The following is a 27,994-nucleotide window of genomic DNA, read 5'->3' on the forward strand; positions in this document are numbered from 1 at the left end:
GGTCTCCCAGCTGGGGCAGCACCTTTGCCCGACACCGAGTTTGCTGCCACCCCCACTGCCTGCGGGGGAGTGGTCCCCAGGACACCCGCCGCTGCAGTGCACTCAGCCCCTCGCTTGCTCCACGCCCGGGGCTGCTGCACCCACTTCCTCCGAAGTGGGCAGAAAGCAAACCCAGTCTGCTTGCCCGCTCTCCAGTTAATCGCGGTGGGGCACACACTCATGCTGTGTCCATACTCCTCACTTAAGACTTGAGTTCAATGAAAAGTGTTTAAACTGCATTATACCCTGTGCTCAGCACAAGCGGTCCACAGACACAGATGTCTGGACAGGCAGTAACCGAGGTGCTCGCTGTCAGCTGTGCAGACACCACCGAGTGCTGCAGGTGCCGGCCACGCGAGGACCGGATGCCGCTCAGACCAGCTAAAACAGAGACCGGCGTGGGCTGCACTTGGTCTTTTACCTCTGACTGGAGATCCAAGGTTGGTTGTACTGGATTTGCGCTAAACCAGTGGCCTCACCCTGGACACCTTCTGGAGGTAACTCTGGTTCTACGTTCAAAATGCAGGGGGTGCTCTGGGTGCCGGTGACACCAGCCTATTGTCATGAGGCTTGTCCTGACCTGTGGGCGGTGGTGGTGGCTCCGGCCCTGGGAACACTGGGTGACGTCACAAGTGGCCCCCACAGCAAAGACTTGTCCAACCCAGGACGTCGGCAGCGCCGGGCGGGCCAGCCGGTCTGGAGGAGAGAGGTCGGCCTCAGGTGAGCACGGAGGGTCCCCAGCGTTGCAGAGCCCAGCCCCTCTGGCTCCACACTCTGCGCCTGCCGTAGGCCTGGGCAGCGCCAACAGTGCCCCAGATGGCTGGGAAGTGGCCCCAGAGGCATGGGACTTGCAGTGAGGTCCTGATGAGGATCGGACCGGGCCAGGCAGCCGGTGAGCACCTCTGCTCTGACCCCTGACACGGGCTGCAGCCTCCGACCTGCTGGCTGCTCCCCTGGCTTGTGTGCACGACCTTGCCGTGGGGGTGGCGGCCGGCAGCTGGCCATCGCCCTCGCACCCCTGGCTCTCCCTGGTTCTGTGGGGGTGCATGTGAAACAGGAGAGCGTGTCCTCGGTCAGAACACCCAGGTCATCATCTGGAACGTCGTAGCCAGTGGCAGCCGACGGCTGTCTGACCCCTCAGCCCGCTCAGCATCAGAGCAGCAGGCTTTGCACCCCGCAGGGGTCCTGGTCCAGACACAGCGTGTGCTCGCCTCACCGCACGAGCGGGGAATCCCTGCACTGACCACAGGGTCTGGACCCACCCCGTGTGGCCATCGCACCAAAAGGTTCTTTCCACTCACTTCAGCCCGGGGCCGGGCGTGACGCGGGCACTCGTATACAGGAACTGAGGGCAGCTTGTTTGGAATGTTTGCCACCACAGGACACATCAGTGCTGTGTGCAGACGCGGCCTCTCCCGGAGGGTGGCACGGGGCGGCACCGGGAAGCGCTAAGGCTCGAGTTTCCATGTGCGCAGCTCTGTGGGGCCCTGCGGGCCCCTGCGGGCCGTGACTGCGCGACCCGTGGCTCAGCCTGGAGTGTTGCAGGGTCAGGTGGCTTTCTAACAACGGTGGTGCTCAGGGGTCTTGCGCTTTCCCTGCACCTTCCCTTTCCACGTAGGACAACGCCTGCGCCACCAGCTGACTTCAGACCTGCCTGTGGTGGGTGGAGCCGCTGCTGAGAGTGAACGAGGCCAGAGGAGTAGCGTCTGGCACCAGGAGACCCCGTGGACAAAACACCGCTCCGAGGGACCCCCATTTAGCAGTGGGGGCAATGGCTAGGGCTGTCAGCAGCACTCCTGGGCAGGGGGTGATAAGAAAGGACGGTTTGGTGGCAGCCCAGTCCCCACGTACCTTCGATGGGACGCGTAGTTGCCGGTGATGTGTCCGGAGCCATCACAGCCAGGGGTGGGGCACCTGCAAGTAAAGACACAGAGTGGACGCTTTACTCAGCAGAAATGGAAACCTCGGAGCAACTCTCTCTCATTTCTCCGGAGAGCGAACTCCTGTTCACACTCAAGCTCCCTGCGCGGGGAGAAGTGCAGCTGAAGGCCCCATGGCTGGCGTGAATGTGGCTTCCCGTCACTGCCACAGAGGCCACCCGTGCTGCTTCCCCTGCCATGTGGGGAGTCCAGCCACGTGCAGTCCCTGAGGGGCCCGTGACACAGCCCACACACACGAGGCCAGGGTTTCCCATGGGCGGAGTGCACACAGCACTGTCCCGCTCTGCACACCCCCGCCGGCGGGCCTGAGCTTCGGGGGCTGGACCCAACCATCAGCTGGGCCCGACTGACTGTGAATCCCGCTACTTTCAACGGACTCAGCAGAGCACACACCTGCCTCGATCGACCAGACCCAGGCAGCCGAGACGGGCAGGTCTGCTCCACCCTCCCAGCCGGCGCCTGCCAGCCTCTCGCCTCCACCCCATGTTGCCCTGTCGGGGACAGCGGGGTGGAGAAGAGTGCTGTGGCCCTTCCCTCCGTCTAACTTCTCCACTCGGCCCTCTCCAAATAACCAGGCAGCACTGCACGGCCATTTTCAGTGGTTTTGGTTGCTTTTGTGCCCGCCAGAAATGTAAAAATTAAGGGCGAAAACCACAAATTTTAAATATCTAGCAGAGGCATGCTGCTTCTAGGAGCTTCCCTGGTGTTTCTCACTCAGTGTCCCCCTGGGTCCTAGGTGCGGGGCCAGCCAGTGATGTCCCTAGAATCCGAGGCGAGCGTGGGGAGGGGCGTGGGGTTCTGCGACTGGACAGCGTTCCACTGTGTGATGCTGTATTCTGACACGTGGACACATCGACAGTTTTTGCTTCTTAGAAAGTGTCCAATTCTCCGTGAGCCCAGGAAAGGGGGCACAGTGCTAGGTCTCAGGGCATGAGACTGACGGGTGCCACATCACAGTACAGGTTAGAGATCAGCCCCAGCCTGTGCTGTGGGGGAATTAAAAAGGAACCAAGTCAAGTGGGAGTGAGAAGTCGGTGTGTGTGCGTGGAGTCAGGGTGTGAGACAGAACAGCTCGAGGCTTAGACAGAATCCATGTGTCACGGCCACCCCCGGAATCCGGCTGCTGACCCGATTCTTGGGGAAGTAACAGCAGTTTGTTCGATCACAAGGTTACTCTGTTGCTCTGAAAACGTGATTGTTTTCTAACTAGTGACTTCAAAAGCTGACTTCTCCAATGGCGCCTCACGGCTACACAAACCCCCACCAGGCGGGCACCAGCTCTTAGCTGCAGCACTGGGCGCCACGGAAGACCCGCACCCACGCCCCCCTTGCTGCTGGGTGTCGTCACAGACAGCTGCACCAAGTGCCTTTGGTCAGGGGCGTGAGAGCTACAAGCAACGCCCGATTCAGGCAGTGGGACCCTCCCACGGCACAGCACTACTGAAGCCGCCATGAGGAAGCTAATGGAACGCCCGAGCCCGTCCCTGCCGCCTCACAGACAAGGTCAGGACAAAAACACGGTGACCGCTCGTCTTATGCGTCATCTCTCATTTGCCCCGGGACTAAGGAAGTCCAGAAAGAAAGGAGTTTGGGCACTCTGTGTTGTTTGTCTGGCTGGAAAAACTGTTCTTATAGAGACTAAAGATGGTGATGGAAAAATCATAATAAAAGGTTTTAAATGTGCTTAGATTTTAAAGTACCCAGGTCAAATCTAGGGAAAAAAGAATTCAGGACCACCCATGAGCTCGGATCTTGGAAGCCGTGAGCCAGCCCGTCAGGCAGGCCCTGGGGGTCCGGCCGCTGTGGTGGCTCTTGGACTGCGCAGCCTGAGCCCCGACTTCCCAGAATGCCTTCCTGCTCCGGGCCTCCTCTCTGACTTGGACCCGTGTAGGTGCCATCACTGGTCACTCCTGCACAGAGGCCATGAGATATGACCCCCTGCCACCAGGAAAGGACTTCCTGCCCACGCGTCAAGCTATGGAACTGTGACAGCCCCGCAGGGCTGCACTGGTGTACGTCACAGAAGCGGGACGACAGGTGACTTGCTTCTGAGGTTTGCCTCTGCTGTGTCCTTCAGCCAGACCCATGACCGACACCCACGGCTGCGAACCACAGCCCGAGGCCGGGAGGCAGCCACGCAGTAGCTCAGTCTGCCCACAGGAGTCCCGTCAGTGCTCGCTTGTCCACAAGACTACCCTATAGAGCCTTCTTCCTCTTGACTCAGCCCGGCATGCTTAAAAAGTAACTATGAGCACTTAAGAAACAGGTGTATGAAATAAGACATTTAGAAGATGACATCAAGTTCAAAGTCTCCAAATGGAAGTCTGGAAGCACCGCCGTCACATCCGGCCCGCACCTGGGCCTGTCTGCACAACCGGCCCCGCCTGTGCAGTGGACTCACAGACCGACCAGTGACGCGGCAGCCACAATGCGGGCGGACGGGTGCACGCTGACCACTCGAGCTGACGGCACGGAGTCTCTGCGGGCGCGTGGAGTGCGCCGCGGCAGCCTTTCTGTCCCTTTCACGGCAGCTCTACCAGGGGAATGTGCCCAAGATGTGAAAAAAATACAACATTTCCTTACTGCCCTCCATTTCCAAAGAAATCATGAAAATATAAAGTTAGGCCTTGTCTCTAGTAGCAAAATCTGTTTCTGAAGTGATCCACGCTACATATTTATAATTCTTTGTTCCACTTATACAAAAAGTTCAACCCAAAAGCGTTTTTTTGCCTAACCAGATATAAGTCCAGAATATACTTCCTTACTTTGATCTTTTTTGGTCACATAACTAAGAAAAAATAAGCGCAGAGTAGTGAAAACCGAAGTGCAGAGTCCAGCAGAGGCAACGCCGACCTGAGTGTGGTTGGCGGGTGATCACAGGAGTGCGAACAACACACAACTTCAGTTTGAGCGTCTCCCCTGAAACGTCACACAGCTTCAGTGGGACAGGGCTGTGTCACAGAGTCACATGCTCAGGGTTTTGTAGCAAAAAAGTTCGTAATAAAAAAGGGGCGTTGTTTGGGTTGGACCCTGTATTTGAAAATGGAAAAATCACATAACTGGTTTTTACGCTGCAATTCTCTCCGCGAACAGAAAGCAACCAGCCCACCAAAAAGCCAGACGTGTCACCTCTGCCTGGTTTCCTGACTGTGTCGCCTGAAACTCAAGGGAGGCGAGACCTCGCGCATCCCAGTTCCATCGGAAGACGTCCAACAGTCTCCAGTTTCCTTGAGGTTCACTACTTGGGTTCGTGAGTTCCAAGCCTCTCCTGCACCCCTTCCTCCTCTGAGAAATGGGTGAGGGGCCCTGGCTCCCGGGTCCGTGACACTGCGGGAATCTGGATTCAGCACAGAGGCCACCTGCCGACACCGGCCGGACTGGGGTGTCGGAAGACGGGCTTTCTGATTATGTAGCATGCAGACAAAACCACCTTTCACTTTGGTTCTAAGAACCTTCTTTTAAAAACACGCAAAAAACATGCATATAAATGGAAAAGCATTCTAGACGTACCCTCAACATCATTTAAAACAAGTTTTGTCTTGGAGATTCAGGTGACGGGTGGAATGGGTTGGGCCTCAGGTTACTAAGGCCAGACTGGGGGCAGTGTGGTCAGGGCTGCGGGGGGGGGGGGGTCTGGTGGGGGCAGAGCTCCTCAGCCGGGTACCCTGCAGCCAGGGGGACCAGGGCGCACAGACATTCTACAGTCCCCTGGTGGGTATGCATCACTCTGCTGTCAATGAGGAGGGTGTCACCAGCAGGCTTGAATTTTGACCTAGAGGCTCAAGTCATTGTTGAGTTACCCCTAACCCATGTGTCGTGGGACCCCTTCTGCCTTTCCCCTGACCTGGGGCCCATGGTGCCCTGCAGGGAGGACGCTGCCTTGGCCTGGGTCCGGCCAGGTGACCAGGGCTCCAGGACACAGCCCCCAAGGGAGCTGAGCTGAGGCCGGTCTGCCCCGAGCCCCAGTGCAGGGCCTCGGGTGGCCGGCATGGCTGTCGGGGCCCTGCATCCGTGCTGCATGCAAGTGTCGTGACCTCGATCGTGCAGGTGGCCAGTCTTGGCCTCTAAGTCCTCTGGGGGGGCAGGGGGCCATGCTGCCTCGCAGGGGCTGGGGGCGGGGGAGCCTGCCTCGCCCGGTCGCCACACCTACTGCCGCCCCTGAAGGCCCCTGAGCGGCGTCCCGGGTGCGGCCACACGTACCTAGCGCATGCTGGCGTCCCTCATTAGCGGGGCGCATCCTTGGGCAACTGCTGCCGGAGCACATGCACGTCCAGCAGCAGGGGCGGCTAAACAAGAGGCTGGGAGCGTGGTCACAATTGGAAGTGGACTCGAGGACCCATGCAAAAAAAAATACAAAAGGTGACTGGTGCGGCAGAGGCAGGCAACAGCAACCACCCCTCACCACGGGGCCTGACGCTGCCGGCGGCCTCCCCAGGACGCGCACAGTGGGCGGGGCCAGGCTGGCATGCGAGACCCCACCGGGCACTGGGGTGCTGGGCCTGGGAGGACGTACTCACCTGGAGCTGGTTAGGCTGAGTTCTAGGGCACTTAGTGTCAGTGCTACATGGTGAGAAAGAGGCTTTCACAGGCTCCTGGGCCTGCGATGCTGGGGGGTGGGTCTCCTCTGGCCCTGGGAGGCGTCAGGGGCATCAGTCCCCTGTGCTCCCTGCCTCCAGTGGAAAAGCACCCGTGACCTTGCCCCCTTGGTCTGGACAGCAGGCCATCCAGCGTGCAATGGCGAGTCCCTCCCTGTGGAAGTTCGCTACCAGGGGCGGGGTTGGTGGGGGCAGCTCTGCTCAGGGGCTGGCCTAGCACTCCAATCTTTGCAACCCCAGAAGCCAACTGGATTGCACTTGGGATAGAGCCAGTGGCTGCCTCGGCCCCCGACCCCTCCATGGCCCCTCCTGCTCACCAGAGGGCCGCAGGGCAGTGGGAGGGGGCAGAGGGCATGAAGCACCACCCAGTGCTGCAAGGCTGTGAAAGCCGGGGGCTCTACCTCATCCATCCCGCTCTGCTGTCCTGGGGCAAGCAGCAACAGACACGTGTCTCCCGGACGGAGGGAAGGGGACGCTGGGGCCTTCATGCTCCGTGCAGCTGAAGTCTTGTTCCTGTTTTTAATGTTTTTGTTTGTCTCTCCTGTCTCTCTCTCTTGTTTGTGGACCTTTCATTTTCTGAAGCTCTATTCTGTCTCACAAGAAAGTGCTTTATAGCGCTAATCAGGAAACATTACAAGGCTCTACGCTCCATCTGCAACCCTTGTGATCCTGGAATCTTCTCTGATTTCTCACACTTCGGGCCACTCTGTGTCTTCTCTTTTCCTGTCCCCCCTAAATCTGCCTCTTACCCTATCCTGTCGTTTGTAACCACCTGGTTTTACAATACTCTTTTTCCAGTTTATTTTCCGCTCTGTCGATCTATCATTGCAGCGTTACTCCCGGTGGCCAAGACAGGGAGACAACCTAAGTGCCCTTCGATGGCGAGTGTGACTCACACACACGATGGAACACCCCTCGGCCCTCGGGAAGGGCGAGATGCTGCCCCTGGCGGCCACATGGCTGGATCTTCAGAGTATCAGCCCAAGTGGTAGGAAAGGACCAGCCCCACGTGATCTCACTCACGTGTGGGGCAGAGGGCCGAAAGCAACAGCTGCACAGATGAGACAAGCAGACACACACAACCAGACTTAGACCACACGATGGTGGTGGCCAGAGGGAAGGGGCTGGGGGATAGCAAGGGCCAAACACGGTGACAGGAGGAGCTCTGCCTGGGGGGCACACAGTGCGACACACAGATGAGGTGTCCCCTTGAAGCCTACGTAGTTCATTCACGCACATCACCCCAGTAAACTCCGTATACTTTTTAAAGTAAAAGTCTAAAAAAATGGAGTTGTAGTGCGTCCTCCCTTCCCCCTACGGAGAGGACTGGATCGGCAGAGCTCCGGGAGGAGCCCAGAAGCAGGGAGCGAGGGCCAAGGCGGGGCGGCGGCTGAGGGCTGGACCCACACGCCCAGGGGCCGCTGCACCCGCTGGGATGCCCGCTCGACTGCAGGGCCTGTGGGGAGCCAGGAGGCGGGAGGACCTCGTGGTCTCCTCTGTGCAGCCTCCATGTCCTCTGCACTGGGCTCTCTGACTGGCACCCACATCTCTGATGAGGGCACTGAAAACTGGGAAGGGGCGTGCTTGTGGGACGGAGCAGCAGGGCTAACCGGGAGGAGCGGTGTGGGGGCCCCGGGGTGGGGGACAGGAGAAGAGCCTGGGACACAGCGACCAGGTTGTGCGGCACAGGAGCGCCCTGGCTTGATCAGGTATGAAGACCACCTGAGACGGGGGGAGAAGGGACGGTCAGGACAACAGGGCCCTACGAAGGGGAGGGCGATGAGAGCGAGGCTCGGACTCCTCCGGTAGCCGCAAAGGCAGTCCAAAGGCTGAAGAGTGAGCGGGGCCTCTGGGGCAGGCAGAGGGCAAGAGCCGGGAAGGGATGTGTCCCCACAGGCAAGTCCCTGGATGGAGAGACCGGTGGCTGCAGTGTAGGTTGCTCCTGCCCAGACCTGGGCAGACTGGTCAGCGCCGGGCAGCAGCGACAGGAAGGTACACCCTGCAGTGTCCCAAGAAGCCACACAGCACAGCCCATCCCAGGCTCGTGGTCACCCCAGTGCGTGAGATGCTCAGCTCCCAGGGGAGGCTGGGTGTGAATGTGTCTGCTCATCACCAAGCACAGGCAGGTGTTCTCATCCTCGAGGCTCTTGCCATCAGAAGGAAGACCAGTGGGAACGTGAAGCGCGTGGATTCAGAAGGACCCCGACAACCAGGGGCCGAGGGGCCCGGGGAACACCCTGCCTGGTTTGCCCCAGAGCAGAACCGAGGCTGTCCCCAGGCTGTGGCCCGTGCGGCTGGACGCAGACATGCTCGTCAGGGTCACACGAGCTGCAGTCACTTTGGACGCCCGGCCTTCATCCCATGCGCTGTTCTCTACTCGTGCGTGCGCACAGAACGGCTCCCAGGGAGAACACGGCTTCTGCGTGTGTGGAAGGCGGGGCTGGCGGCCACGCCCCCTTCAGTGCGGAGAGTGGTGAGTCTGACCGCTAATAAAATTGTTTTAAAGCGTGGCTGTTCCAGGGTGTGTTTTGATGGAAACCTCCCTAGCTGAATACCTACATGTGTTTCTTAGGAAAAGACTCACGTTTAGAATTGTTTGTGTGTAAGCTATAAAAAAGAGTAGGAACGGCTTTCTGGAAACGGAAAGAAGGAAAGAGAGAGGCGGCGAAGAGAAAATTGGCACCGCTGGGCAACCAGTGGATAAGGAGCTGGCGGCAGGTAATTCGTGACCTTCCCATCTCGTTGGCAACTGTGGGAGGCCTGGGGGGGCCCATTCTGTGGCCCGGGAGGAGGACTTCCCAGAGGTTCCTGTGGGTTTGGCCATGGTGACCTCCTCCGCAGCCCTCCCCCCGCACACAGGGCTGCTGGAATCTGGTTCTGAGCATAAGGTGAGGGGGCACATGCAGCTCACCAGCCTTTCACCCGGAAGACAGCACAACCGGAACAGGAACACGGGGACACGTGGCCTTCAAAGCCCCAGGGGCCAAGAGGCTGCCCTGTACCCAGGCTCCTCTTGGGTCAACCAGGAGAGTGAGGCACAGGGACTCACAGCTTGTCACCCGATCTGTCCCAGAGCAGAGATTAGCATCACACACTGCTGACAACACAGCATGACCCCGCAGCCCTGTGGGGCCGCTCCAGGACTGCGGGGCCCCTGCCTCCCGAAAAGCAGGCCCAGGGAGGAGGGGGCAGCCGGTGGGTGGCACGGTGTTGGGAGCAGTCACTGCTGCCCTCCTGTGAGCCAAGCCACCTCAGCACACTCTCTGGCTGGGAGGGGCTGGGTGCTGTCATGGACACAGGACCAGGATGAGGAGAACTCTTGCCAACTGGACTGGAAAAAAGCACTTGCTCCACAGACACATGTGCGAGGGACGAGGACCAGGTGTGAGCACTCGGCCCCGCCTCTTGTCTCCTTCTCGGGTCAGTTGGCCCTGGTGAGTCCAAGTTCGTCTCCCCCTAACACTCTGGAGGTCAGAAGGTCCCTGTTATTTCCTATTTTAGATACAGAAAGATCAAGATTCCAAAAAAGCTGCCTAACTAGTCCAGGCTAACTAGCCCAGACTGACTAGTCTAGTCCAGGCTAACTAGGCCAGGCCAGCCGGCCCAGGCCAGTGGAGCTGCCGAGTCCCAGGACAGCGCTCTCGTGCGGGGTCGTCCGGGGCTGTCCCTCGTGGGCCAGAGAAGACTGGCTGTGCTGCAGAGGCTGTGGAGGGTCCCCATCTACGCAGGCCCCTCCCGCAGGCTCACACCTGGGCGCACAGTCCTCTCCACTCCCTGGGCCTGACCGTGGCACTCACCCTGCCCACTGCTGCCACTTGCTGGAAGAGTCACAGCCATGGTCTACTCGTCACCGTCCCCATGGGTGGATGGAGAGGGCGGTGGGTGGAGGCCAGGTGGAGCTCACGGACGAGTGTGTTGGATACAGCTCAGCCTGTTGTCAATACCATGGCCCCGATTTCTGGTGGCTGTTACCATGCTATCCGAAGTGTGTAATCAGGCCTCTCTAAAAAGTCACTGTTTGGATGAGCTGAAAATCAAATGACTTCAGTGTCTAAACTCATTATCCTCTATTTTTAGGAGACTTCCTTAGACCCAGGACTGGCCACTGAGAGCAACATGGTGGTCTAGACACACCTAGGGCAGCCATCTGGTAAGAGCGGACGAGGGGACATGGCCAGCAGTTGCTTGTGACCCTGGAAGGCCGCACAGCACCCCTGCCTTAGCCTCCTGGGCCACAGGATGAGGGCAGCCTTTGCCCTGCATGGGCAGCACACTGAGCAGAGCCCTGGGCGGCAGGGTGTCCTTGTGGCTTTCCCCAGCTAAGGAGACTGGCACTGGGATGCACGGGCCTGCTAAAGGCTGTTTAGCTAGCATGTGTTGAGGGGTCTGGACTTCGACTCTCCAACCCCAAGTCCTGCGTCCCTCCCGCTCCCTCCCACCTGGCCCGGCCATGCCATGGCCGATAGGGCAGCCAGCCTGGCCCTCCCGCCTTCCACGTCTTCAGGGCCTGGCACAGGGGAGACCTTGAGTGGGTGACGGGAGGGCAAGGCGTTTAGAAAGAACCGGGGGCTGGCAGGCACAGGATGCAACAATCACACAGCAGAGGCGGGGCTTTGAACCAGGACTGTCCCACGGCAGGGGGAGGGGCGTCACTGCCCCCTGAAGCTGATGCCGAGGTTGTCCCAGGATACCCCGTGGGTGAGAACGACGCAGGATCCCACACACTGATGACTGGTCTAGGCGGCCCCCACGCGGCTCAGGCAGCTGCCACTAGGGCGTGTGACGGACGCCTGGGAAGTCAGGGTCTGCTGGGCCCTGGGTCTGCACAAGCAGGACAGTGAGGAGGAAGAGTCCCTTCTCCCCGGTGGGGGCTCCTCACAGGCACAGCTGCCCAAATGGCACAAGGACTGGAGTGAGCGTCCCAGTTGGTGAAAAACAAAGAACTGAGAGAGCACAAGGGGGTCGAAACACACCCGGGGGGGGGGGCGTGGTGCAGGATTCCGAAAGTGGGGAGGGGAGGGCGAGGTCTGTGAGCGGGATCGTGTCCGATGTGAAACCTGATGGGTGGGTGGACAGTTTTATCTGAAGATTTTACACCTGATCTGCAAGTCTGATACAAGAATTTTCAGATGGTACCATGTTAGATGAGAGAAAAGACCTACTAGGAAAACTGTTCTCTGAAATATTTTGATCTTGGTTGTTGGCGCTTTAAATCTGAGAAGTCTCATTTCTTCCTCTGTTGCCAGAGTTGACCCAGATGCCCGGTGCTGATGGTCCGCCTCTTCCTCTGGCTTCCCCTCTTCCAGTCTGGTCTCCATTGCGACCCCGTGAGCCCGGCCACCGGCCGCTGGGGGCTGGTTCCCGCCTCTGTCTCATCTCGGACCCAGTTTTTCCATCCACAGAGGTGTGTCACTTTTTCTGGTACCACGTGCTACTCTGAGCACTTTACATGCACGAGCTCATTGGTCTTGCTGTCAAGTGGCAGCAGCATGCCCCGCGGTGTGGGCTGGGCCTGGAGAGGCAAGGCCCAGCTGGCAGGTCACCAGCAGGGTGCCCGGGGGTTCTGGGCCCGGGGCCTGCTCAGCACGGCTCCCTGCTGCTGCCCCAGGGGCGGGGACTGTCACCACCGGACGAGCTCCACTCTGACTGACGCTCCCGTCTTTCTCCGATCACTTTCTAAAAGTCCGAAGACTCTAAAACACTTTTAGGTCCTTGGGTGTCCTCATTAATGCAATTGAAACAGTTGGACTCAACTTTAAACATAATTTCCCAAAGCAAACAATAGACACCTCCCAAACACTGGCAGTGAAACAATGAACAAAATTTAAATGATTCCTACTTAGCCCACAGCCTTGCTCCATTTGATAACCCTGGGAAATTAAAAACTGGGTATTGGCGATTTGATGGCGAAAATTCTTGTCATAACTTGAATGGAAGAAAAGCAAAAATACCTTGGAGAGAAGCTGAAGCCACCTCTGGGGGTGCGACAGGGTTACTCGGAGAGCGAGGTGCCAACCGGCCCAACAGAGCGCCCTTCCCGAAGGCCGGCAGGGTCAGAATGGCTGCAAGTGGCGTCCGGCCAGAGTTGTGGAGGTGGGCTCTGTGCCCACTGTGAGCCAGGCACCGTCCTGGGTGCCAAACGGCAGAGGGTCCCGAGGGCGCCCTGTCCCCACACGTGTGAACTGTGTCAAGTCCAAGGACCAAGCTGGAAACAGCCACATTGAATTTAAAATGGCCCGACAAATGGACCCAGACTCCCTGGGAGTCCACAGGCGCTGGGGAAGGGCATGGGCCCAGGGCTGCACGGCCTCAACGTGCTCCTCTGACGGGAAAGCACCCCAGGTGCTGGGAGGGCCCGGCCTGTGCACCGGCTCACAGGGCAGTGGCAGCCGACAGGAAGGGACGGGGCTGGGGGAGGGAGGGTGAGCCTCCTGCCAGACGGGAGCCCAGACCTGCCCGAGGGGTCCACACAGGGAGTGAGCAGACAGGCCCCCGTCTCCTCACACAAGCAGCTGGGTCTTGAGCACGGTGAGCCTCCTGTTTGCTGGACGACGTCTAAGGGGGGAAGCAGCAGTGTAGCAGGGTCACCTTGGCTGTGAGATGGGGACACAGGACCCCAATTGGGAGGATGAACTGGCTGACAGTGGTGTGGAGCTGCTTTTCGGTTCTGATGGCCGTGCGCAGGCGGGTCGGACGCTGGGCCTCGGCCAGGCCCCAGCTCCTCCCATCACAGGCACGTTGGTGGCAGCTTCAGATGCAGCTCTGGGCGCAGGGATGACTCGGGGTAGGCGGGCTTTCTCGCTGGGCTGTGATGCTGCTCTCTCCATGACTCATTTGGGAGCAGACGGCCTGGCTCATGGGCTCCTGCACTGCCAGCCCGCACCATCCCTGGGCAGGGGTGACGTCCCGGAGCTCGCCTGTGGTCCCCGCCTCATCCCTACCTTCCAAACTCCCCCAACCCTTCCCCACAGCCTGGCCCAGCCCCTCACCGCACCAAGGGTGGCTGGCGCTGCTGTGGCCTTGTCAGCCCAGGGGCCCTGGGCTGGCCTGTCTGCCCGGCAGCAGCATCCCTTCAGAACTCGCGGCTCCGTCCGAGGCCGTGTAGTATGAACGACTTGTTCTGGTCACTCAGGGGCTCATCTGCTCCACAGCTCACACTCCCAGTGTCGGTTGGATGCTCCTGTGGGTGCTGAAGCCCTGAGTCCCACCCCCAGGGCTACATTTTAGCACTGGGCACACCTGACCAAACGACCACAGTATGACACGGAACGTGGGCACCGAGGAAAGAAGATGGTGCGCCAGGACTGTGTGTGAGACACATGTCAGCACAGGGCCTGGGCAGCCAGTGGAAGCTGACCTCGCCCCCAGGTGCCAGGAGACAGGCTGGACCCAGGTCAGGAGGGGTGAGGAAGGTGGCCCCAGGGCACGTGCTGGTGTGGCAGGACCTGAGAGAGCAGCATGTGACGTGTGTTGCTATTTGAGGAGCTAGTGTGTGTTCTGGGGTTTCGGGGCCATCTCTAAGCTTCAAGGAGAAGTGGTCTACATGCCTATGGGTGTGGCACTGCTTCCTGTCACCAGAGAGGTGACGTCCCGCCGTGGCACTTGGCTGGCGCTCCGAGTGGGCGCAGAAGCAGGCAGCCGTATGTCGCCAGGCTGCTCACTGCTGGCAATGGCTCCCGGCCACGCTTCCTGCCTGTGTGTGCCCGAGCCCAGCTCACATCCCGGGAGCTGCCTTGTCCGGCGCAGTCTCTGTGCACCGCACCCTCTGTGCACTGCACCCTCTGTGCACTGCACCCTCCCTGTTGGGTGTCCCGTGGGTCTGAGAACGCGCTAGAGAAAAACCCCTCGTTCACACCGCTTCTGAACAGTCCCCAAGTCCTGCAGTCCAGGGTCTGAAATGGCCTCCTGCATGGGCCCCTCCCCCAGCTTTACCACCCACACACTGACACCCTTCCTATCCCCACCCCGACCAGGGTCTTGTAACCCTCCACAGGACACACGTTGCGGGCTAGGGTCCGAATGGCATCGGGGAAGTACTTGCGCCGGGACTCTGAAGTTCTGCAATAACCTTCCCAGAGTGGTCACGTCACCTTTGCCCCTACCAAGCGTTACAAATGGGAGACCTGGAGGCAGAGCGGTGGCCCCAGTTCTGGAATGAGAAGGGGCCATGCTGGGTTTCGTGGCCCACCCTCTGGCCTGGCAACGTGTTCACTGCGCCCTGTAGTGTGCTGTGGCCCTGAGCCCCCACACACCACAGGTGCTCACACGGCCCCTCCTGAGCGCCTGCGGGTGCGTACAGCCCGATGTCCCCATAAGGGACCCACCAGGCACTGGGATGCGCCTCCTCTCTGCACACACCCCTCCTGCAGCTGCCCCGGGTCAGGACAGGGCAGGTGCGGGGCACCTCGGGGTGCTGTCCTGTCTGCTCTCTCACCCCCATCCCAGGTCCTGCTCCCTGAACCAATCCTGTTGGTTCTGCAGATGAGCAGGCAGAACCTGGCCACTGTCCTCCCTGTCCCGAAGACTGGCCCTCCTCCCCCTCCTCCCCCTGTGGTGGCCTGTGGGCCTGTGTCAGAGGGGTTGGCGATGGGGGGAGAACCCGCCTCTGGGGCAGAACTCCAGGTCCTGCCAGCCCCTGTGGGGTTTGGGCTCCTGCTGCTGCGCCTCACGTTGTAGAGCCTTCCCCGTCCGCCCCCGCCTGCCCCCAGGCCTCGTGGGGTTTGTCAGGGTGCAGGGATGGTGCCCCCACGTCTGCCGGATGCTACTAGAAATCAGTGGAGCAGACACTTGGTTGGGTCACAGGCGCGGAGCTTGGGCCATGGCCCCTGGCAGCCGGAGTTTGCGTGCCAATCACAATGAACCACAGAAGACCCCGCCTGCTGAAAATGTGAGGCTCAAGGAGGAGCCCCCGGGCTGCTGGTTCCAGGAGGTAAATGACCCATGTGCAGACGCATCGCCGCACTTTCCGGAGCTCTGCTCTGCGCCACCCAGGCCCACTCGCTCACAGGTGAGGCCCTGAGGTGCGTGGGTGGCACGCCTGAGGCCACAGAACCACCAAGCAGTGGTGACAGAGTCTATGTAACCCATGTGCTACGCAAAGTGCAACCTCCCTGAACCCAGCTCTCCACCTGGTTTTATCTGGCCCCAGCACCTTGTTTCTACTCGGCAGCAGTGCCAGGCTCTCGCTTAACTGTTAAGGAGTAACATTTGTGTCCTGAAATTACATTCGACCCTTTGAAGGCAACCTCGAGGCTGATGTGGCCCCCGGTGAAAATGAGTTTGACGCCCCTGCCTTAGAGGCAGGTTCCCCTGCTAGAGAGGAGCCGTGGGGCAGGGTTGTGCAGCCACAGCATTTTCCTCCTCACACGTGGGAAGTGCATGTCAACGTCCAATCGGTCTGTGACCTCCGAAAAATAAAACCCAGGCCGGGAGGCCAGGAGGCCAGACATCGCTGTTCATGCATCTGAGCGGGGGTCTCAGGCAGGGGCAGTGTCAGGACCTGGCCACAGGTCCCTGAGTGTGAAAGCTGAGAGCGGGATGCCCTCTGAGCCTTGAGAGCGAAGATTAGGCGAAACAAGTGACCTGTTTGAACACTGGACCGTGAGAAGTGCGACAAGAACGGGAACAAGGAAGTGCTGCTGCTCACCCGTGCGCCCGCCCCGCGAGCTCTCCCCCGCAGGCGGGCTGGTGAGCCGCACGAGCCAGCCTGGAGGAGAAGCACAGGGTCCGGCAGAAGCGATGCCAGTGAGCGTGCCTGTCAGGGAACGTGGGCGCCTCGCATGAGACGGACAGCAATTTGAACATTTCACCTAAAATGTCACGTGCTGTGCTTGAGTGTGATGTTGTTATGTCACAAAATCAAGTGATTTTGTAATAAAAACATTTTCATATAATAGAAAAGGGGTGTTATTTGTGCCGGACCCCTGTGTTTAAGGTGCTGATGGAGAGCAGGCTTCCAACAGCACTAGAGTCCCAAGTATCAATGAGTACGCTAACCACGCCCGTGTATTTAGTCACTGAAGCAGGCGGCCTTAGGACCCGCCCCGGGTGATGCCTGGTTAAGCAAAGCTGAACTTCTGTACAAGTTGTGAAGCTGATTCTTTACCACGTAACCCAAGCTATTCTGCTCACTCACAAGGCGCTGCTCCCATGGTCCAAAGCGATGACGCTTCCCATCTCGCGCAGGACTCTGGAAACAGCGGCACCGTGAGGGTGCGCCACACCTCCTTTGCCTCGTCTACCGAGGGCACTGTGCCAAGAAGGCAGGTCTCAGCGGGGCCTCGGTCTCCTTACACCACCGAGACTTCCTCAACCCTCCTGGGGGCAGGCGGGGCGTCTCCGTCTCGGGGTCACAGACAAAGGGGACCTGAGGCCCCTGTGGGGCTTGGAGATGGAGTGCAGACGATGAGATGGAACCCACCGGTGCCAGGAAAAGGTCTCTTTTGTACACACACAACTGAAGAGTAAAACAGGTGGGAGGCGACGCCCCCTGAACTGCCTGCCCCAGGAAGTCCAGTCCTTCTAGCCTGGCCACATCTGGAATGAATGTGAGCAGACGGGGACGAAGGGGGAACCGCCCCCACCAGCCTCTTCGCTCCCTGGGCCACAAGCAGCCCTTCACCCTGACAGAGTTTTCCAGCCGAGGAAGAAGTCCAAAGAGAATGGTTCTCGCGCCTGCAATTGCTAGGAAAAAATGCCCTCCGAAATCCTTGTCAATGACTTCCCAAAGGGAACATCCACTTTACTTCCAACTTCATTCATTTTGCTCTGGGGAACTGTAAATTAGTGCAGTGTTTGCTGGAACGGAACCTCAAATTTACAAGTGAAGGCTGACGTACTCATGCCGCTGGCCAGACATCCTCGCCCAGCAGCCGGCCTCTGCCCTGCCCCGAGGCCGTGCCCAGAGTGCCCTGAAGCGGAGACGGGTCTGCCTCAGTGACAGCGGGGCCGATCCCCGTGAACTAGGAAAGGCCAAGTTTAACCGGACACAGAAGACTGCAAGACAATCTAACTGGTTTTTTGAAAGGACCTGGATCTGCCTTCGGGTCCAGACCCAGCAGCACTGATAGCAACAACAAACTACATGCCTACATGTGTGTACATTACACGCATACATGTATACATGTGAAATAACTGTACATTGTAAGGAAAACAATCTTTTCCTTTTGTTCACATGCATCCTATGTGCTATATGATTTATAAAGGGACTAATCCAGAAGTTAAAAAATAAATTCATTCAAAGAATACACTTTATCTCTGACTAGATGAGAAATCACTTTCATTTGTTTAGAAAAAAGCAGTATCACTCAGTACTTTCTGATGGGAAAATGGGAGCTAAGAAATGTTTCACAGGAAACATTTTCCTCGTGGCCTTATTCTGAAGTTGGAATGTTTCCCGAATTCATCACAGGAGAAAACATGAGAGTCTCCCAGGCAACAACGATTGAGTTAGACTTTCCCCGGCATCCCAGAGAAAAGGGCTTGAGGCACCAAGCCCAAGTTCAAGCCTGCCACAGCCACTGTGGACTGATCTTTGAAGGGCCAGTGTGAACTGCTAGAGCCAGGCAGGCAGCAGCTATGGCAGGCAGAAGGTCAGATGTCTCTCCAAGAACTGTGCTATTTTCCCAGAGTGGGATTGGGACAAAATTCCTTGGCCAGTTACTAATGACCAAGGTCCAGAAGCTTTTAGACGCAACTTCCATTACTTTGCATCTCAGCTGACTGTGGACCTACATTCTTGGCAGTCGCTCGGTTTGGAGACACCAGGAGTGAGTGGACACCCCTTTCCCAGGAGCCCCGCCTGTCCTGCGAGCTCTTCCCTTCCGCATGGGGCTGTGCCAGGCCCACACCCGTGAGCCTGCGAGCCTGTCAGGCGGTAGTGGCCCGGGCTCCCGGGTGCTGGCCCCTCCTCCAGGCCCCGGGCTGAGCACGTTGGCTGCCTGTCTGCAGTGGCCAGGCTGTGCACCTGGCGTGGGGGGCCCTGGAGTGTCCACTCCTGTCCAGCCCTGAACTGCCCAGGGCCCAGCTTCCCTGCAGTCCCACCTCCCCACACAGAGCCTTCCTCTAGCCCCTCTGCTCTGCTTCAGCCAAGCGTCCAGGTGTGGTCCTTCCAGGGCACAGACATGCCCCGGACGCGTCTAATCCAGCCCCGCTGCTCTTCTGGGGACCCTCGCCGTGCGCGCGCCGTGAGGGGCAGGCAGCCCTCACTGTGCCCCGCACCCCCACTGCCTCCCGCCACGTCCCCGTCCCACCCATCCACGGCCAGGCCAGCTCCAGCCGCCCTTCCACAAGGAGCCGCGCCTGCCTGAGGCATAGACACAGTCCCTGACCCTGACCCCCAGCACGGGTGTCTCTGCTCTGCCCCCACCCACCCGGGGATGCTCCTAACGTGACAGATTCTGTCTTTCTGGTTGGCCTGGAAACCCTGACCACCGGCCCCTCGTGGGCAGGAGCAGTCTCACTTCTGGGTGCTGCTGACTGGTGTCAGACACAGAGCAACGGCAGAGGCTGGCTTGGCAGGCTCCCCGAGAAAGAGGCGAGGCAGTGTTTCCCAGACCTCACAGGAGAGCTGCAGCCTGCGTCCCCTGCGGCCTTTCTTTCTTAACAGAAGGGCTTGAGGTGAAGTCCCCCAGACTAGGGACCCAGGGGCTTGGCACAGAATTGGAGTCTTTGTCTCGGGTCCCCACTGCGGCTGGTAGATCAAGGTCACAGAAGCTGTTCAGTCAGCTCACACATCTTCCTCCCTCAAGTCCTGCTGATGCTTCCGTGAAACCCACAGTAGAAAAGACCACGGAACCTTCACACGCTGAGGTCATCAACACCCCAGGCCACCCATGTCTCAGATAAGGAAGCCAAGACACAGAGGGCTGAACGGCACCCCCTCTAACGCAGAAGCCTTGCTCTGCCCTTTATTTTGCATGGAGACCCACTCACTAAAAACTGTGTCCTGAATGTTAACATACACCCTGCCTGCCTTGGATGACCTAAGCGGTTTTTCTACTCTGAATTTCACTGTAACCAGCACCAAACCCTGCAAGGGTGGGAGGCCTTAACCAATGAAAGCAAAGGCACTAAAACTGCACTTCGAGTGTGGCCAGAGGACTTCCAAGGGCGTCTGCGAAGCACAGGGCCATTCGGGGTGTGGACCGCACCTGGAGGTGGCGTGTCGCTCTCTCATTGATTGGTTGGCCTGTGTGGGAGGGGAGTCCGGGGGCGGGGGGTGCAGGAACGCGCACGGGACGGGCCTCGTGCAGCCTGTGAGGTGGCGCAGCTGTTGCTGCTGCCTGCTCTGGGGGGATCTGGACGAAGCCCCCATCCCCAAGTCTGAGGAAGGGTCCAGCTTCCCCAGCTGCCCTCGCAGCTGCACCTGCCAGCACGCCCGGCCCACAGTCAGTGGTGCCTTGGGGGTCAGGGAGGAAGGCTCCCGCACTCGCTGACGCTCAGCCTTCTGAGGCCCAGTCGGCCACGTGCGTGGGTGTGAGGGTGCCCACTTTACCCCAAGGTGTATGCAGCAGATGGTCCCACACAGACCCAGGGGTCCCCAGGAGCTGCAGCAGTGGCTGAACGAAAGGTCTCTCTAACTAGGACAGGGTCTGTGGGGTGCTGTCTCAGGAGGAAGAGCGAGTATGCTGTGCCCCGGCACTACCCTGCCAGGCTGGAGCCGACAGAAACCTGCTGTCAGGAGCCAGTGCAGGCAGAGGCCGGGGCCTTGAAGGGGAGAGGCCCGCCTGTTACAGAAACCGGGCGAGGGGGTGACTGCCATTCACAGCAGTCTGTGGATCTACTACTGTCCACCTTGAAGCGGAAGGTGACAGAAGTGAGGACTATTGCTCAGAGCCAGGCGCACAGGGGCAGTGTGTGAGCCCCCAGTCCCTGAAAGGTCACGAGCCGCTGCATGAGTGAGGCGCCATTAGATCTTCGCATGCGACCTTCCTGCGGCCAGACGGCACTTGCAGCAGAGAACAGGCCCTAGCCAGTCCCAGGAACGAGTAGCCTTTGGAGAAAAGCAGCACCTTGGCCTAAGTGCTAAACTCCAATTCTTTCCATCTGTTTTAAAGCAGATGTAACCAGGTCTTTAAAAGTGTTTTGGCACACGTGGCTGGGACTCCTCCGTGTCCAAGCTGAAAGCGCCTGGGGCAGGCGCCCAGAAAGAACGGGACACACACCGAGAGAATTGTCAGAAGGGCGGAGAGCCCAGGGCAGGAACCCGCCTCTGCCCTGCACTAACCAGATCGGAGTCCACACGTCAGGAAGGGGAGTGGAGACCAGCCAGCAGCGTGGACTTCCTCCCTGCAAGGAGTGTCACTGTGATAGCACTCAGGGTGCCTCGCACTCGGCCAGGGGGCACCTCAGCACAGCTGGGCCAAGTGTCAACGGAAGCCAGCCTGCAGGCTCTCATGGGGTCCTTGCCTCTGACCGGAATCAGTTTTGGCTTGGCTGGAACTGGTTACGGAGGCGGCCAAGGCCCCTCCGCCCCGCGCACCCCTGTACGTGGTTGTGCGTCAGAGGCGGGGGCGAGAACTCCTGGCGGGAGGCCAGGACTTCTTACACACAGGCCCACAGTCACACCAGTTGGTCTGCAAGTTCTCTCACGTCACTCCTCTCAGGTGACCTGAGCAGGTGAGGCTTTAAGAGAAGAAGCTTTCCTTCAGCATCAGAGCTCACGTTAAGCAGTGTTTCCACCCAAAAAGGACACTCACTTTACTTGTAACAACCCTCTTCTCCTTTCTGGCCCGGGGTCTCAGGGAAGCGCACAGGTGGATCCTTGAAGCCCACAGCCGGGTGCATAGGCAGCACACAGAGCAAGCCGAGGGGCGCCCACCTGTGCGACGCCCCGCCCCCCATGCCTCCTGCAAGTGCCGCCTCACCCGACTTCTGAGCCCCAAACTGTGCTCTCCACACTGGAGAACGCGGAGAGCCAGTGCGTGCGGCAGTTCCGGGGCTTGAGTGGGATCTATGTACACGCTGGATTTTAACACGTGCTCAGTTCACGTGTTGCCTCTAACTAGACATGAAATTATTGGCTTCTTTTAAAGAATATCCCCACTGTGTTGCTCTGGGTAGGAACCAAGCGAAGCATCATCTCAGGATGTTTGAGAGGTTTGAGGGTCCAAGACCCAAAGTCTGTCTGGCAGAGTCCGCTGTTAGTCTGCGGTCAAGAAGGTCCTGTTAGTGCCAACTGCCTTGAAGCCAGAGTTAGAAGAGACAAGAGGAACATTTCCAGAAACTTCCACCACCTGGCAGGTGCACGATGGAGAAGAGTTTTGAGGGGCTGGGGGCCCCTTTAGAACGTGTCTTTAGGAAGGAGCAGGAACCACTGTCCCTGCGGGAACGGCACCCGTCATTGCTGAGGGCAGAGGCTGCCGCATGCGCACTGACTGGAGCCTGACAACTACGGGGAAAGAGGAAGCTGTTGCTAAGAGCCCGCACATGACGTAGTCCAGAGAAAGCTGCTCAGTCTTTATGGGATGAGTCCGCACCTGTGACTCAGACGGAGGAGTAGCAGATGGAGGGGACTCATCAGTGCAAAGGTCAAAGGAAGATATAATCTATGGTTTCTCCAGTTTGAAAAGACATCAAGTAAAAACTGCGCATTTAAATATGACTTTTTATTGCATACATTTAATCAAAATCCCTACTTTGAAGATCCAATAATAAACAGAAACCATTTCAGAAAACTGGTCAGGTCTAGATTCCCAAGAAAGGGTCCATCCAAAGGGGATTTACGTCACAAAGACAAGTTGAGACAGGAGTGAGGCTTTCAGATGAGCCGAAAGGAGGCAAAGGCGCTCCCCTCTGGAAGATGAGGCCCCTCTGGGGAGGGGCGGGCGGAGGGGTCAGCAGACCGCCCCCTGAAGACGCTGACAGAGCGGACCGCCACACCGTCTTCCCGAATGGGACGGGCACTTCCAGAGCCTCAGACACTTCTAAGCCCGAAGTCAAGGGATGCGAGCCAACGCGGAGCCGACCCTGCAGGAAACCGCTCTGGGCTCTGGGGTGCTGAGACCCCAGCCACTTAGCGGCGACAACAGACACAAGTGGTGCGAAGGCTGTTTCCCGGCGACAGCGGGCCTGTTGGAAATGGAGACAGGCCAGACTTTGCAAAGGACTCTGTTAAGAAAGTCACAGGGAAGTGCCCACGTTGGGACGCGCGGGCCTCGGTGCAACGCAGTGAGCCTGGCTCTGACCCTGAGGGGAGGGTGGTTTCAAGCCACGAAAAAGGTGCTGCGACCCCCTGGGTCAAGTTCTCCTGCTAACTCTGTCCACTCTGCGTCCTAACAGCTCTCGGCCCACGGGGCACCGTGTGGACGAGGCTACGGGCGGCACTGCTGTTAAGAGGGAGCCCTCCCGGTGTTTATGGGCCATGAAGAAGATGCCAGCAGTCTGGTGACGGGAGAGCTAGTTCAGGAGGCCACTGAACATGAGCAGGTGATCTACGGCACTAGGGCCCTGGGCAGGGATCCTGTAAAAAACGACACGGTGTGAGACAGAGCCCCACACTCCGGGACAGTCTGGTGCGTGGTGATGGGCTAGGGGATAGGGCTGGGATTCAGGGGTGCGGTCACATAGATAGGGTCTGCCCACAGCAGTCTGTCTGCATTGGTAAGAAAGCCACTTTCAAACAGAATGGAAGCCAAGCAACGTGACATGATGACATCTGTAACAATGACTGGAGGCCCGTGGCTCTCATTGCACTGGGAACGACCGTTCTGCCAACCCCCACCCGCAGGTCGCCTCCTACCAGAGTACCACAGGCCCTGGGGCACTTGCCAGGACTCAAACCAGCTCCTCCCAGACCCCGTCTGGGAGCTGCACGCGGCTGACCATGTGTGTAATGGAGGAGAAACACCCTGGTCTGGGGGACAAATGCGGCAGCCAGATTTACACTCAAATATAGAAAAAAATAATAGACAGAGGGGAGACAGAGATCCAATGGTCAGAGGGATGTGCGTGCGTGTGAGCGCCTGGCCACACGGGCTGGTGAGCCGTGAGTCACCAGAGAGGGGCCGGGGCCACGGCCGAGGGGACCCGCAGCATCAGCTCTGGCCCCGGCAGCCTTCTGCCAAGTGCTGGGGGCACCTTCATGTTAGACACTCACGCTAACTGCTGACCTTCAAGACATCAGCTTCCGACTTTTTAAATTATAACCTTCTCTTAAAAGTCTGAGCGACCTGAAGCCTCCCTCCCACGTGCAGGTGTGCAGGAGAGCGCACACTCGCTCCAGTCAGTTCCAGGTAGGGAGGGTATGGTTGGGAAGAGCTGGAGACCGACAAGGGAAAAAGGCAGAATGGATTACCAGCAGGCAACCAAAATGCTTGGGTCCCCGACCCCGCGCTGCTGTGCACAGGTGGCCTTGTAAGGACAGCTTTCTTTTCAGATGACACACCCGTTCTGTTCCCGCTAAGGGAACGGTTCTCAAAGAGAATGACTCCCATGAAATCTTACTTGAGTTCCTGTGAGCTGGTGGCCAGCATGCTCCGGATGCTTCTGTCAGCCAGGGGGCAGCCCGACAGACTGGAAGACAGGCCCGCAGAGTCCGTGAGTCACCCTCTGGCCAGCGGGCCCTCCCGGACAAACAACACGGCATGGAAATTAAAGTTGGATGCAGAAAAGTGATGGGGCGAGTGCTGTATATTGAATTTTTTATAATGAACTCTGCATATGTTCACATATAAATTTAAGAAATCATGTCTGTTAATAAACCATTTTTGAAAAGGAAAATATTTGCACTCTTTGGTTGAAATGCTTGTAAGGAATTTTCCCAATTTAGGTGGCTTATTTTCAGAGAAAACGCATTATACAACACACCCGTCAGCATGCTTTCAGAGGTCAACACAGAGCACTTGGAGGGGCGACACATAGCTGAACGTTTTCACTCTGACAGCATTGTTGAGGTAAGCTGAAAACAATAAATTGAAACGACAGAATCCACCATGAGAAAAATGAAGTCACACCTTCTATGTGAGGCGTAATTACCAGTCACATGACCACTCCCATCACACCTTGGTGTTGGACATCTGCCACCAAACAAAAACAAAAACAGCCAAAATAGTAAGTATATTTAAAAAAACTTTTAGAAAGTTTCATTGTTTCCAGTTTAGCTGCAATGTCTGCAAGGGGGTTAGCGCCCTGGAGAGAAGCTGCAGGATGCGTGGCTGGATGAGGGTGGCGTCCCCGCGGCACAGCGCGCTGGAGCGCACTCGAGGCCACACGGCGGGCCACTCTGCTGACCGGCAGCTTGAGACATTTATGTGCTGCGAATGTCACATGCTCAGATGGCAAGGCAGATACAGATCAGTTTTCAGAAGTAAGCCGAGGGAAGGGACAGTGAGGAAGAGGGACGGCGCGCCTGGCGCCACGCTTACGTGATCAGGTCCTTTTTGCCCTCCTTGCACTGGGGGTACTTGGGCTTGGGGCTGGGGACCGTCACCTCCCCCGGGTACCTTCTTTCTTCCAGAGCTTCCTGGAATGGGTCCAAGTCTTCTGGCTGCGGGTGAAACACAGCTTCAGGGCCACACGAACAATAATCGACACACAGACCAAAGGCTGCGTCCCCAGCTGGGGTGGCTGCCTCTCGTTTCTCAACACTCCTGACTCTACCTTTAAAATCACAATGCATCTTTGTCCACTCCAGGCCCCTCCTGAAAGAAACAAACTAAAATTTGTTCAGAGTATCTCTCTTCTGTGCTGGACCTGGTAGCTCATTAACTGCTCTCAACTTTCAGAATTACGGGCACTTGCCCCAGGGTAGGGCCTTGTTCAGCATTACATCAGCCATACCCACGAGAGGCACAGAGTGACCTGGCCACAGGGATCACCTCTGCTCCGGCCATTCTCACCCAGCACCCCCACCCACCCCCATGGGCGCAGGCTGCCCCCTGCCCGCATCACCCCAACCTGGCCGCACAGTGCCAGTGCCGCGCTTACGATCTCAGACTGCCTGCACTGTTAGCAATCACTGCAGACTGCTACACTCAGGTCCTCAAGGCCCAGCAAGAGGACATCAACTGAGAAGATGCAGTTTTAAATAATTCCTTTGCAGCATTTTCTTTTCTATAGAAGTGAGCCCAACTGCAGTGACCTAGAAACTCCTACAGGTGGCAGTGTCGAGCAAATGTGTCTCCTGAACACAGGCATTATGTTTACTTCCATGCCAGTCTGCGTGATGCAAACACTTCTGTCGATTTACAAGGGCTTAATTTTCATTAAAATGAACTCAGAGATTCAGCTGGGATGCCTTACGTATGCTGTTCTGATGATGCGACTGTAGCAGAGAAAACCACTCTGGAATGTGGCTTGCTACTCCTGTGACAATTTTCAATCCGAAGAATACAGACAATAGGCTTTGAAATGGGAAGGCCTTACAAAAAGGCACTTTCCACCAATTCCTACAAATGATAAGAGTTTCCCTTCCTCCACCTCCTTGTTTCTGTAGGATGCTTTGCTGGTGGTCTCCCCATTGTATTAAAAAAGAGGTTTAATTTTTCAGTGAATAGAGCTGTTACAGTTTTCAGGACTGAATACTGGAGAACAAAGTCAGCCCAATAAAAACAAGTTTTTCTTTGCTTAGCCTACAGGATATTACAATTATTAGGCTGGCCAAAAAGTTCACTATGTTTTTTCCATATGATAGCTCTAGTAGTGCTTAGTTGTCTTTAACTTCGAAATAATTTTGTTACATTGTATTATGATAGCTGTCATATTTGCATGCATTTAAAAATGATCAAAATCGGTGAATTTTTGTGCAGCCATCCTAATATTGAAGATGGAAGAAAATACACAACATTTTGGTGTATTATGCTTTATTATTACAAGAAAGGTAAAAACACAACCAAAATGCAAAAAAAGAACTGTGCAGTGTATGGAGGTGCTGTGACTGATCGAACGTGTCTGTAGTGGCTGTAAAGTTCCTTGGTCCTACTGACATTTTGGCCAACAACCCTTTGCCGTGGGGTGGTCTTGTGCACTGGAAGGTGTTAAGCAGCGCCCTTGGCCTCCCCTGACTGGAGGTCAATAGCGGGAGAGAGCTGACATACTCGAAAGACCCAAATCAATAAAGATATTGGTGAAAATGTCTTTTATTTTGTGGAAAAAAACATGTGGACTTTTTGGCCGACCAATATTTTAACAACCTGAATTTGAAAGTTGTAACCACTTTAACAGTGTGCTCTGAACGCAGGAGTCCTGCTGACTCTGTAGCCCACACAGACTCGGCAGCTGCGCAAGTGACCTGGGTGAGGCTGGCGGCGGCTCGGAGCAGCTCTGGCCTCTTGCGGAACAGACACTGCTGAGCCGCAAAGAGCCCCACAGCAGCAGGCAGCCGGCCGGGCACGTGTCAGGCCTCACTCTGATGCTCTGCCCGCAAAGAATGCCCCGAACAACGGCAGCGCGTCTCCCCCGAAAAGGAGGTGGTGTGCTGCTCACCCACTTCTTAGCGAGACTGAGAGAGAGCCCACTCGTGTAGAATAGGAAATTCATCACGTGGGAGAGTCAATGCTTTGTCTCACCAAATCAATGTGAGTCACAAATCTTTCCCGAGTCAACCAAAAATGTGTTCCACAGTCTCATTAGCTACAGGTCCTACTTAAAGAGAAAAGGCGCGTTCTCTAAGGTGTGTGTCGATGGCCTCTCCCCGCGAGGACACCTAGCCACCAATGCGAGGGTGCAGAGAAGCCCACGGAAGAGGACGTACGCTAATCTCTTTGGAATCGTCCTCGTCTGCTCTCCTCGGCTTCATTTTGGTGTAGTCCACAGGCAGGTCCCAGCAGTCCCCCTCGCTCAGCGGGAAGCACCGGCTGCTCATCGCGGCCTGCTGCTGCGGGGGCATGGGCTCCAGCGGGGTCAGGACAGGGCAGCAGCCCTCCCGAGGCCTCTGCTTGTTCATGCTTAGGTCCAGCGTGCCGTTCTCATCCACCTCCATGTCAGGGTTCTGCGGGCAGACAGACAGAGACAGACAGGTGACCGCGGGGCTCCCTCCCTGACGGCAGCCTGCCTCCTGCCAGCACAGAATTCCCTCGAGGAGCATGTCACCCAATCCCGTTTATCCAAGCCCCGGTGCGTGGGCAGGTGGGCCCTCTACTCACTTCTGCTGCCCCAGGGGCCTGCAGCCACCTCTGCTGGCCAGTCTGTCCCATGTGCACACATCCATCTATCCACCATCTCCTGTGTATGTATGTACATGCGCATCTACCCTGTCATGTATTCATCTGCCTGTCATTTATCTCCCTCATCTGTCCTCGTCTGTCACTTGTCAGTCAGATCTCTCACCTATGGACATCTTCCTTCCCCCCAGCACATCTCTGCTTCTGGAAGTAAGCCTGGCCAGAAAAGAATCAAATGCATGCCTAATTTCGATTCCATTCCACTTCAAATACCTATTACGAAATCAGAATTATAATGTGTGTGTGTGTGTGTGTCTGT

At 57.5% G+C, this 27,994-nt stretch overlaps 1 protein-coding gene across 1 annotated transcript in view; it reads right to left on the reverse strand.

Moving 5' to 3' along the window:
• Positions 1–27,994, reverse strand: part of MYT1L (myelin transcription factor 1 like) — a 131,089-nt gene that overhangs the window by 16,988 nt on the left and 86,107 nt on the right. Inside the window, exons 13-16 of the mRNA XM_037048659.1 lie at positions 27,267–27,503; positions 24,940–25,061; positions 24,020–24,088; positions 1,891–1,953 (exon numbers count right to left, since the gene is read on the reverse strand). Of these exons, the coding sequence (XP_036904554.1) occupies positions 1,891–1,953; positions 24,020–24,088; positions 24,940–25,061; positions 27,267–27,503 (491 nt within the window). The remainder of the gene's footprint in view (positions 1–1,890; positions 1,954–24,019; positions 24,089–24,939; positions 25,062–27,266; positions 27,504–27,994) is intronic.

The sequence above is a fragment of the Sturnira hondurensis genome, unplaced genomic scaffold (assembly GCF_014824575.4).
Source record: "Sturnira hondurensis isolate 20B ecotype Veracruz unplaced genomic scaffold, ASM1482457v3 Scaffold0006413, whole genome shotgun sequence".
NCBI lineage: Eukaryota > Metazoa > Chordata > Mammalia > Chiroptera > Phyllostomidae > Sturnira > Sturnira hondurensis.